This window comes from Limulus polyphemus, unplaced genomic scaffold (assembly GCF_000517525.1).
Source record: "Limulus polyphemus unplaced genomic scaffold, Limulus_polyphemus-2.1.2 Scaffold222, whole genome shotgun sequence".
Classification (NCBI taxonomy): Eukaryota; Metazoa; Arthropoda; class Merostomata; order Xiphosura; family Limulidae; genus Limulus; species Limulus polyphemus.
The window spans coordinates 686,324-699,303 of NW_013665832.1; the positions used below are offsets into that span (position 1 = coordinate 686,324).

Genomic DNA, 12,980 nt, shown 5'->3' on the forward strand with positions numbered 1-12,980 from the left:
CTATAATACCAATACTTCATTATACAACACTTATTTCATTATGACGTCACAGTTAACCATTTCAATGTAAAATTACATACTAAAGCAGTGATACGAGTGGTACAGGTGTCACACTTGTAATTCGTTAACCGAGCATATTGAACATTTTCAGTGCTAAAGAATATATTAAGACTGTATCATTCCAATATTAGGCTTACGTGCGCAGTTCCTATCATGTCATCATATTTTGACATTTTGACATGCACTAATATAATGCTCACTGTGATAAAAGATTTACAGTGTCCACTTCTATTTTTTTACTGAGCTTAAATAGGTCAGGGTCTTTTTTTTCGTAATTCTAACCCTCTATTAGCTGAACTTATCTTAAAAACAATTGTAAACATCACTTTGATTTCTACGCTTACATATCTATGTAGCATAACTCTAGACAAAAACAAAACATGGACAAAATGTGTTTAGAAATATTCGACATGTAAGGTCTTTTTCACTCAGAAATGAAATTCTCGGTGAGTGTGTCTTATTGAATTGTGACGCTCCAGGATAGATCCACGTCGACCTTTTAAGGAACTAAAAGTCATCCTTGACGTTGGAGAGCAATTGTTCAGTAAAAAAATGGCCCGTGCTTGCCGATCATCCCTTGTCCAACGCTGAGTGTAAACCGGATCCTTATTTCTCGTCACTTTACAACAGCTCACAGCTGTCTTGAAATACATCCGAAACCTATATGCAAAAACATTTAAGGCGATCAGAAGTAATTTGTAAAAAAAAGTATAACTTCTACTTGTAAAAATATAAATTCGTCTAAAAGTTAGTTGCTCCACACTAATATTTCTTTTACTTGTGTTAAATTTTATTTTTAGCATCGTTGTTCCTCTTTCAGTAACTTCTCATGTGCTGTTCGCATTAAGTATGAGAACATTTATCCTCATAGCAATATAATAATTATTTAGTTTCAGAGCAGTTTAATAATTATTATTTTTATTTTCATCTGTTTCAGATTAATGTGCGGCTATACGAGTGAATAGATGATAAACATATTGTACAGACTGATAAATAGAACCAACGAGTTTTGAAGATATAAATCAAATGTTATCCATACAAAAGAAATATATAAGCTATGGAGCGTCTAACCTTTCGACCACCCGATACATCAAAATATTTTCTCCTACTAGCGTATTATTTAACTTTCCTGTGATGTAAATATTTATATAAAAATAGCTTCCCAGATATAAAACTTTGACCGGATATAGCTTTAAAAACTAATAATTCAAATTTGCCTTTAATCACATCTAGGAAGCTATTGGCATTTTTCTGGGTGTAAGCTACTTACTTAATGTTGTTGATAAATTACTCATATCATATCAGTCCTAAGTTACATATCTAGCGCTGTGTGGGTTATATTTTTTCCAGATGTTTTTTTTTTCTATCCATTTCCATTGCGCCTTTTGCCCTTATTATATTAGTTTATCTATGAGACGGCCCCCCAGTAGCACAGCGGTATGTCTGCGGACTTACAACGCTAGAATCCGGGTTTCGATACCCGTGGTGGGCAGAGCACAGATAGCCCATTGTGTAGCTTTGTGCTTAATTACAAATAAAAATCTATGAGACAACTTTTACTTTTGGCTGAGCGTTAAAATGAAGGTATACAGTTGCTCTACATGTACGCCATAATATGAGCTTAATTGGATTTTCGAAAGAACTTAAGCCTATTGCTTGCAGTAAACGAATGCATCGATCTATTACCTTTTGTTTGCGTGTTTGTCTTAATGCGAAGGTGTACAATGGGTTATCTGCTTTTTATCGAACCCAATATTTTAGCGTTGTAATTCCGTAAGCTTATAGCTGACCCACTGAAGACTGATTTATTAGCTAAGTGCCTTGGTTAATATGGAGTGGTTTCAGTTCAAAATCTCAGTTTAAATGTGGAAATAATCAAGAATAGAAACATTAAAATCGCTGGACCCAACAAGACTAACAAAAAATTACATTTTTGACAGAAAAAAAAATCTTTCATCTTGGGGACTAAATTCAAAAGCAACATTTCATAACTATTGCAATCTATTATTTTATTATTTGTCCTGAATTACACAAACACAAAATGCATGAAATTTCAGGTCTATAAATGTGTAATATAATAAAATGCTCACACTTTGCGGGGAAATCTATTTGGTTTGTCCTGTTTGTCTTGGATTTCTCAAGTCACTCGAGGACTATCTGCGCTAGCTGTCCCTAACTAGTAATAGACTAGATGAAAAGCATCTAGTCAACATCACCTACCGTCCACTCTTGAGCTACATCTTTATCAGCGAGTAGTGGGATTAACTGTCACATTATAATATCCCCACGTCTGAAAGGGTGAGCATGTTCTGGGAAGGATATTTGTTTGTTTTAAATTTCGCGCAAAGCTACACGAGGGCTATCTGCGCTAGCCGTCCCTAATTTACCAGTGTAAGACTAGAGGGAAGGCAGCTAGTCATCACCATCCACCGCCAACTCTTGGGCTACCAACTAATAGTGGGAATGACCGTTACATTATAATAAACCCACGGCTGAAAGGGCGAGCATGTTTGGTGTGACGGGGATTCGAACCCGCGACCATCAGATTGTGAGTCAAGCGCCTTATTCACCTGGCCATGCCGGGCCAAGGGTATTTGAACTAGCGATCCTCAGATTGCGAGCCGAGCGCATAACTACCAAGCCTTGATAGGCCTAGAAGATTGTAATGTGCTCAAATAATTACTTTAACACACGTATACCGAGTAAACAAATGTTCCATTTCAAGTAGGTTATTTTATCCTTTTATTGTTTGTTTGTGCACGTAAATATTTCTTTTTTCTCACTCATGAATGTATTTCGAAAAACCAGTCTCACTAAAGATTGTATTAGTGTTGATAGCTACTAAGGATGAGCATCTTTTATTGGAAATCTCTTGCTCTTTACATTCTTTTGTTGCTAGCCCTCTACAGTAAAAATATTAAATCATGATCAGAAATTTAATTTCCCATCTCCCTTTTTTTTTTTACCACCAGCTACTGAGATGTTCCATTTCAACCTTCATCGTCCTCATTTCAATGCATTAGTATTTTCATCATAACCTTACAATTACTGTATCTTTTCTCAGTTAAAAGGAATACACTCATGTAGCTCAGCAATATGATTGGAAGCTTATACCACACAGATCAGATAGTCCATTTTGGAGCTTTTTGTTTAACGACAAACAAAAAAAAACAACAACTAAAAATTGTGAATAAAAAATAGGCAAATGATTGTACGAATAATCCTTTACTGAGTGGTTGGTTACGTCACTTCAAAAGTGTTTAAATTACTGTCTTACTGTGCTTAATCCTTATCAGTATTAATTTTACGGTACTTGCATTTGAACATGGTATTCCGTCTATAAAATTACCTTCTTATCTGAGACTTCTTGGATCTACTAAAGACTTACTGGTAGCAAAGAGAGATAGGATTAATAAAGTAATTATGTTGTAAGCCTCTCTTCTTTTCATTAAACCACATGGCTCTTGTAAATCCCATTTATAAACGAAATTAAATACAATTATACATAGATAATCTATTAACAACGTAGATTTGATTCTTCATTCTCAGTATCTGCTGCTTTTTGATTATAATCTGTTTTCAGTTAACTTTCTTCAGCTGGAAAAGGCCTCGAAATAAGTTTTTGTTTAATGTAATGGTTAAATGTTAATATTACTTATCTCTAGTCACATTATATTTTTCTTACGCTATTCAGTATCTTGTTAATTTTCATTGGTACACCAATGTTTAATGCGTTTGATCTTCGCGCAAAGGTACACGAGGACTATCTGCGCTAGCCGTCCCTAATTTAGCAGTGATAGACTAGACTCTAGAGGGAAGGCAGCTACTCATCACCACCTACCGCCAACTCTTGGGCTACTCTTTCACCAACGAATAGTAGGATTGACCATTACTTTTAACGCCCCCACGGCCGAAAGGGGAGAGCATGTTTGGTGAGATGGGGATTCGAACCCGCGACCCTCATATAAATCATTTAGGTAAACTCACTCCCAATAAAAAGTAAAGACGTATTACCATCTCATTTTTCAAGTTTATGGGTTCTTCGTTTTACCGCAAAACTACCCAATGGACTATCTGTGCTCTGAATTGAATCCCGAATGTTTTTGCGCTGTAAGTCAGTAAACGTAAAGCTGACTTACAGGGGAGGTCTTTAGAGACTTAATATTTATACGCTGGACCATTTTTATTCTCAATAAAATATTATTGACTGTTTCAATTATAAATAGAGGAGGTGCATAATATTCTCTGGCATGTACTTTTTACGTTAGATTTGATTAAAGCTGATAAACTTAATAATGGTAGCTAGTATTTTATTGTAATTGTAATAATTATACCATCCACTATTCTTATAAGCCCTTAATAAAGTGTTGTTGTTGTTATGTTTACAGATTTTTTTTACCATAAAATACTTTTATGGTAAGAAGCAATAAATGAAATCCAGTTCAATACATGTGAAAAGCATAGGACGCATTAGGATAAAACTACCAATCAAAATGACATTTGCCCAATCACAACAAATTCAGTTATAAATTATATAAATAAAGTAAGCGACTTACTTGTTATTCATCACAAAGTAGACAATAGGGTTGTACATGCAGTTGGACATAGCCAACCAATAGAAAGCTAAGTAAATATGTTGAATGTAAGGGGTTTGTAGGACTTTTGGAAAATGGAATGTGTACAGAAAGAATATATGATATGGGAGCCAGCAGATGGCAAATATCAGGACGACAACCACCAGCATCCGAACTACCTACAAAATAAAATAAAGACAATCATTGAAATTAATAAATAAATTGCTTTTAAACGCTTCAAATGAAAATCTTTCTCTCGTTTTATAGTGTTCCAGTCTTCCTCCTGGGGTTGAGAAATTTACCTGAACAAACTATACTTTTTAGGAACTTAAAACTAAATTACCTATAATTATGCATTATTTTGTGTAGCTGTATAATACAAACTTTTATGTAAAGCTCTTGACTTTGATTTATACAGTACAACATTAGAATTAAATAGAAATGTAATTCATTTATATTCATTCAGTTTCACAATACAGACTTGTCTCCGACTGGAACAGCGGTAAGTCTCCGGATTTACAACGCTAAAATCAGGGGTTCGATTCCCCTCGGTGAACACTGCAGGTAGCCCGATGTGGCTATAAGAAAAACACAAAAATACACACACAAGACAGACGTGGCTTTGGTTGTTAGCTTAGTTCTGTTAGAGCAAAGCAATATTGGGCTATCTGTTGTGTCCACCGCGGGGAATTGAACCCCGAATTTTAGCGTTGAAAGTCCGTTGATTTACCGCTGTCCCACTAGACGTGGCAAAAAAAAAACATAAATCTATTTTCATACATCCAATGTTTAGTTGAAAATATTTCAACAAAGCAGAAATAGTGGATTTAAAATATATCAAAACGTGGAAGGGTTAGAAATTCAAAACTTCGACTTCTAAAAAACTTCTTATGGAACTTAAAAGAGAAGCTTGCTAAAGAATAATCGTTAGAAATATATATCGAATTTAGATTGTGTAAAACTGATATATCTAGAAGCTGATATATCATCGAAAGCCAACGGAATTGGGAACAGTAAAATATATAAATGCTTTCATGAATAAATTAATACTGCTTTAAAAAAAAGGTGCAATATTGTACATCAAGATTTCTAAGCTGCGATTGAATGGAACCAATAAACTCCTTCTTGAAAAGTTACATTGATATGCAATGACTTATCGATAATGTGGGAAAAAATCGTGTGTTTTGTGTAACAAAATGATGAGAGTTATAAAATAAGTATGAACTATATACTTTTATTTAAGAATTATAATGCAGTTTGTTTGTTATTAAAGAAAAAGCTACACAATGGGCTATCTGTGCTCTGCACACTGCGAATATCAAAACCTGATTTCAGCATTATAAGCCTTCAGGCTTACTGCTGAACCACTGGTGGAATTATGAAACAGTTTTTCGTGTATGCTATATTAATTTTTTAACTTATATTTCCAAATTAATTCATAATGTTGTTGTGTTTTTTATTCGACTTTAATCCCATATAGTTTTGGGGTCAGCCGGTATTTTTGTAAGTCAAGAATTTTTACACTCATGTGGCTGGCTGAGTCAGGCCCACAATGTATTATACCTTCTCGAATTACATAAGTTGAAAAAATGAATAATTTGAGTGACGGCTTATGTATTGCAATTACTGGTGTCACTACGTTTAAACTACATTCACATTCTGTGATAGAATCGTTTGACTATTGTATTTTTTTACACGTTTACTTAGTGCCATGCGTTATTAAGCCATTTAGTTATATATAAAACAGTTTACATAACACCTCTTGAAGAAAGTAATAAGCTAAGTGTACCATAATTATTTTCAATAATTTTAGTAAAGCATTGACTGTCTAGAAATAACAGGCATAATGTTCAGTATAACCATGGGCCTTTGAATTTCGGTCCGGAATATCTTTCTGCGAGTCCTACGTTCGCGTCTTAATACCACTAAAATAATCACATTATGCAGATGACGGCCAAATCCCACTTTCATTCAGACAATAGTAACTCAAGAGTTTAGGGTGAGTGCTATTAACAATTTGTCTTTGCTTCCCTCTAGTCTTATCAGTTCAAACCTAGAGACGCCTATCGCAGAAATCCCTTGAATAATTTTGTGCGAATATCCGTAAAAAAGAGGAAAAAATGATAATGTATCAGTGCATTCAGATTAGAATTTAAGGTTTCGGTTTCATTCGTAAATATGATTAAAATCTTTTATTTTATATCCATAATATATGTTTTTATCGGTGGAAATATACTTGCACTCTTTTGTCCGATTGACCTGATGACAACTATAAGATAGGGTTCAAAGCTCTTCAAAATGTAAAGAAAATGTTATTATATGTGTTACTTGTGAATTATACCCAGGTTTTATAAGAACAACATCACGGAATTAACTATTACTTTTATAACGTGCCAACAGCTAAAAGTTTTAAGCGTATTCAGCAGCATATTGTGGGCTCGAATGCCTAAATCTTATAATCAGAATTCTGCCTTGGGACATCTTTTAGTAAAATCCCCTAGTATCAAGAAACCTGAACCGAAAAGATCTAATATAACTTCGCAAACAGGTCATGGCATGGATATGAGTTTTTTGGGGTCTAGGTTTTGAATATGTGAGCTGGGGTTCTTTTACAGTAGGTGTCTGTGACTTGGTAGCGATAAATTCTAACAATATAAAGACAGCACACAATCCACTTGTTTTAAAATAATATATTCAAAACAAGTCAAACGTATGTACAAAAATTCTTTACACTATAGGACATCACAGTTGTATCTAAAATTCTAAATAATTATCATTTCTTATCAAAAATCCACTCAGGTTGATTCAATTACTTTAGAATCCAATTGACAAGACGAATTAATTTTCTTTACTCTGTTTCTTATAATACAATCTACGATAAATTCAGTTATATTACCCCATGGATTACCATAGTTGTAACCTGAACTATAAATAATTGTCTTCTTTTCATCAAATCCACACAGGCGGGTTCAATTACTTTAGAACACCCTTTAACAAGATTAATTATCATCTTTTATCTCTATTACAATATCATTGTCAAACTCACTTTGAATATTGCACATTACGGCTAAACTAATAATCACGTAATCTAACTTCACTTTCACTAACTTAACGTTTTCTGAACTAAACTTGCGCTCACTTGGTCACCTGTATATACATTGCCAAACTGAGGCCTAGAACTTTCTACAAATTACAAGACGCTATGATAGCAGCACGACCTAATGCTACTCTGAATAATGGAAACTCAATAAAGTTAACAGATCAAGAAGCACAGCTATACTTATCTTATTTTATATCATAAATAATATACATGAATCAAAAGGGTATAGCATTTAAAACTATTAGTATTCTATTTTGTTTAGTTGGAAATCTTAGCCAATTATACCGAAATGTCAAAGGTATAGTTCCTTTTCGATAAGTATGTTTTTTAATTTCCTATTGTATTGCCTGACGAGTAATTTTTAGATCTCTCTTTCTATCATTATAGAATCCTACCTTTTGCTTCGATCTAATGAGATTCTTTTGTCTGTCTGTTTCCACTCCGATCCCATGATTACCCCAGAGTGTGCAGCACATCTTTGAATAGGTGGCGGCCATAGTCAACATAGGTAGTACATACGTCATCACCAAGAAGAAGAGGTTGTATCTTTATCAAAGAAAATTGGTCTAATGTACACATAAAATATTCTTGGAAAGGTTTTACATATCTTTGGATTAATAAGATATATAATTAAATATATTTGATAAATATAATATAATATATATATATATAATGCAAAAAAAATATGTATTTCTGTCTGTTTGTCCCTTATCTAACTACTCCTAGGTCGCTAGACCAATTTCAGACAAACTTTTTAAGGTGATAGGCTGGAAAAAGGGGCATGTTAATAGGAATTCACAACCTCTCCACTCCCATTATTGTTGTTACTGAGCGATCATTATATTTGACGTAAGTTATTGTTAACTACATTCATATATAGCACCACGTGCTTACAACAAACAAACAAAAAATATATAGTTTTCCGTCCACCGGTGGGACAGCGGTAAGTCTTCAGATTTACAACGCTAAAATCATAGGTTCGATTCCTCTCAGTGGACATAGCAGATAGCTCGAAGTGGCTTTGATATCAGAAAACACACATACACACTTATTAAATTTTATATAACACAACATACACACAGTGTTGGGGAAGGCACGAACGTCTTATATCTCAGAGAGTGCGCCAGCACTTTCTAAGGAGGAATGCAATGAAAAAAGAATGGCCGCCACTATTGCAATAATACATAAACTCAAATGAAGTTGATACAACAACAGCCACCATAACGCTGATATAAAGAGCCGTTTCTTCAGTTATACCCACTTCCTACTTTGACCTGTAACCTTACAACTTCATCCCATAAGACACTTCTGCAGCCAATGAGCGTCAATTAATTAATAACTTGAAACAGTGCGAAAGGACATTAATAGGTGAGTGTTAAATGCGGGTAACAGAAAGCACCTCTACTGCCACTACCTTTTCCGCGCTACCTCTTCGTACAAAGTCACCCTGGTCATCGCACAGTGTATATCATGTTTTAAAGCTTATACAAAACTTTTGGTGAGGTAATAATGAATACTGTAATAATATGCCATGTTATAAATAAATCACTATAGTTTTATAGCTTCATAACCCAGAAAAAGGACGGATATCTCAGCTTGTTTCTTATAGAATAGGCATGATCGTGCAGATAAAGGCCAAGCAGTTCATTCAATCAGAATTAGTTACTTTGTTTATATTGTTACGTATTACAATTTCAAATAGCCTAAAACTGAGTTACATTGTAATTTAGATTTAGTAATTAAATAAATGCCGATATGTATCCAATTTATGATATTAGCCAACAAGATTGATACACACACAGTTTTCTTTTTTTAATACTGTTACGTCTCCGTTCGTTAGTTAATTTTCCGTAAATTCGTTCCAACGAAACTTTAACGACACAAGTCCTTTCTTAAATAAAACTGGTTTATTCTTTCCGAATACAACTTTACCGATACACTTAATTTCAACAGTCGCTCTATAACAAACGTGAGTATTGTCGAGCACGAGCACGTGAGACGTTCTAGGTTCAATTACACACTCTCTGACTGCAGTTCAATTACTCATTCATTTCGTCCCGTCACGTTGTGACCTCTTATATATATATATATATAAATTGTTAAACTCCGTTTGTTAATTGATTTTCCGTAACTTCGTTCCGACGAAACTTAAGCGACACAAGTCTTTACTTAATAAAACTGGTTTATTCTTTCCGAATATAACTCTGCGATACACTTAATCCCAATACTCGCGCTAAAACAAATACTATAACGAACGAACGTTAACTTCAACAATACCCTGTGACTGCAGTTCAATTACTCACTATCTATCCACACAGTACATTCCCCTCTTTTATATACCAGCGTACCCTATTTCTAGTAAGAACTTGAACATTCGCCAAAGTACATGATAGTTCTAGAAACGTTGCGTCACGGTGGTCATGTGACTCGCTGACGCAACAATATATATATATATACAAGACTAACACATATCTAATAAATGCTAGGACATTCTTGAAGTAATAGGATATTTCTAAAAAGAGGTGGCGTGATACTAGTCACGTGACCTCGCTGACGCAACAATATTATTATTAATACCGCCATTAGTATTTACTAACAGTAACATCAATAAAGGAGGTCATCATTCTAATAAATTTTCAGTTAACTTTACGTAAACAAAAAAAAATCACCACAACCTACACTAACATTTTACCATTCAGTCTTCCCAAATGTTACGCATTACCAAGAATCAGTATATCGAATAGAGTCAAGTGCATGTTACCCTTGACCCTCGTTAACAGCGAATAAAATAATTAAAATCTGTGACACTCTCCTTAATAATGAGTTATGGCTGCAGGTTCAAATAATAATAGACTATAAAGAACAGTTCTCATATGGGGGCCACACGAATTATGTTGATCTGCACTTAGCATCAATAACAAGAAAAACAAAAATATCAACATAAAATAAAGAAGCAAGATTTCTTTAAAATGTTCACACATTGAGTTTATATGTGTGTGTGTGTGTGTGTGTGACATTGGTCACAGGCAGTAATGTCCTTCCACGAACTCTGACGATTTATTAAAAGTGAACAATTTAAAAGAGATGTTACGTCTCCGTTTGTTAATTGATTTTTTCGTAACTTCATTCCGACGAAATTTTAACGACACAAGTCTTTACTTAATAAAACTGGTTTATTCTTTCCGAATATAACTTTACCGATACACTCAACTTCAACAATCGCGCTAAACAAACGCTATAACAACGAACGTCAATAATACTTCTGACTGCAGTTCAATTACTCACTATCTACTCACACGCATCACCTTCCTCTCGCGTCACGTTGTCCCCTTTTATATATACCAAACTACCCTATATCTAGCAAATACTAGAGCATTCGCCAAGATACGGGATAGTTCTAGAAACGTGGCGTCACTGTAGTCATGTGATCTCGATGTCGCAACAGATAGGACCTGTCAGCTGCGGATGGCGCTAAACAAAAGGCAAAATAAGAAAGTTAATGCTTTTCTATCTGCAGTCAGAAAAAGTACTCTCACGCGAAAAGATTCACTCCTCCTTTTAACAATTTGTTTCATATGTGCCCATAAATAAAATGATTTCTTTGAGTTTTGAGTCCAATTTACTTCCCCATATCTTAGTAATTATGAAAAAGTTGCTGTTTTGTTTTATCTTTATAAGAAACGTGACTAAGCGAGTTTTGTAAACATGCACTGACAATGATATTGTTACGTCTCCGTTTGTTAATTGATTTTCCGTAACTTCGTTCCGACGAAACTTAAGCGACACAAGTCTTTACTTAATAAAACTGGTTTATTCTTTCCGAATATTACTCTGCGATACACTTAATCTCAATACTCGCGCTAAAACAAACACTATAACGAACGAACGTTAACTTCAACAATACCCTGTGACTGCAGTTCAATTACTCACTATCTACACACACATTACATCCTTGCCGTCACGTCTTGACCGTCTTATATATAAAAGAATACCGAAGTCTAGTAACCTCACGAGGATTCACGAAGCTTCGAGAATATGACGTGTTACTAGCGTCACGTGACCTCGATGACGCAACAATATGTTGTATTTTTAGACTCCCCTGATTTACCTCAAAGTAGTGTTACGACAGTAGAAGTCACATGACCCTGGTAACACGTCATGAGAGTCTCGAAGGATCTTGACTTTTCCTGGCAACTCTAGTCTGTTCTAGGCGCCCTCTTTTTTGTATATAAGCCCGGCAACTAAACCGGAGATAAAAATTGCAGATACATAGATATACAGATAGATAATTGAGTCAAGCGAGCGGTAGTGACGGTAATATAATGTGTGTGTTTTGTTATCGAGATTGCAAACATATTGACTGTGGAAATTCTGTGTATTGCAAAGTTGTAACCAGAAAGAATTAACTAGTTTTAATTAAGAAAGGACTTGTATTGCTGACGTTTCTTGGAAATAATTTCTACGGGAAATTAACTAACAAGTAGATACTCAACAAATTAGTGCCAGAAGTGGGATAGAAAAAAATGGAAACCAGAGGTGGCAAATCAAACTACAGCTTAGCAGATTTGATGGCAGCAATATAAGAACAGCAAAAGAAACAAAAAGAGAGACAACAGCAGTGGCAAGAAAACCTGCAACAGTGGAAGCTCGAACAGAAAAATAAACAAGAGAGATTACAGCAGTTGTTGGAGGAAAAAGGAAATAAACAAGAAAAGAGACTATAGCAGTGGTTGGAGGAGAAAGAAAAGAAACAGAAAGAACGAGAAAATAAACAAGAAGATAGACTACAGCAGTGGTTGGAGGAGAAAGAAAATAAACAATAAGAGAGACTACAGCAGTGGATGGAGGAGAAAGAAAATGAACATGAAGAGAGTCTACAGCAGTGGTTGGAGGAGAAAGAAAATAAATAAGAAAAAAGTCTCCAACAGTTGAGAGAAAGCCAGCACCCACAAATGGAAAAGATTAGTAAATTGAATAAAGTGAATTAGTAAATTAGTAAAGTGAATTAAATACATTAAAGAATGATTTACTGTCTTTTACACAAGGAGGATATCTAAGCCATGGACCTAATCAGCCTCTGACAATGGGAAACCCCTTCCAGACCCTGCAGCTAAACTCTAAATCTTCAGTCCTGTCAGAAGTATTGCCCCTCCTTAGTATTGTTCGTCCCGAACAATAACCACTTACAATAAACCAATAACAATTAACAATAACTTAATTAAATGTACAGAATTACAAACACAAAA

General features: G+C 34.6%; 1 protein-coding gene across 1 annotated transcript in view; it reads right to left on the bottom strand.

The window, feature by feature from the left end:
* Positions 1-488: 488 nt before the first annotated feature.
* LOC106478538 (tachykinin-like peptides receptor 86C) overlaps positions 489-12,980 on the bottom strand; it is a 22,310-nt gene continuing 9,818 nt past the window's right edge. The window contains exons 3-5 of the mRNA XM_013939087.1: positions 8,130-8,280; positions 4,617-4,813; positions 489-720 (exon numbers count right to left, since the gene is read on the bottom strand). Of these exons, the coding sequence (XP_013794541.1) occupies positions 489-720; positions 4,617-4,813; positions 8,130-8,280 (580 nt within the window). The remainder of the gene's footprint in view (positions 721-4,616; positions 4,814-8,129; positions 8,281-12,980) is intronic.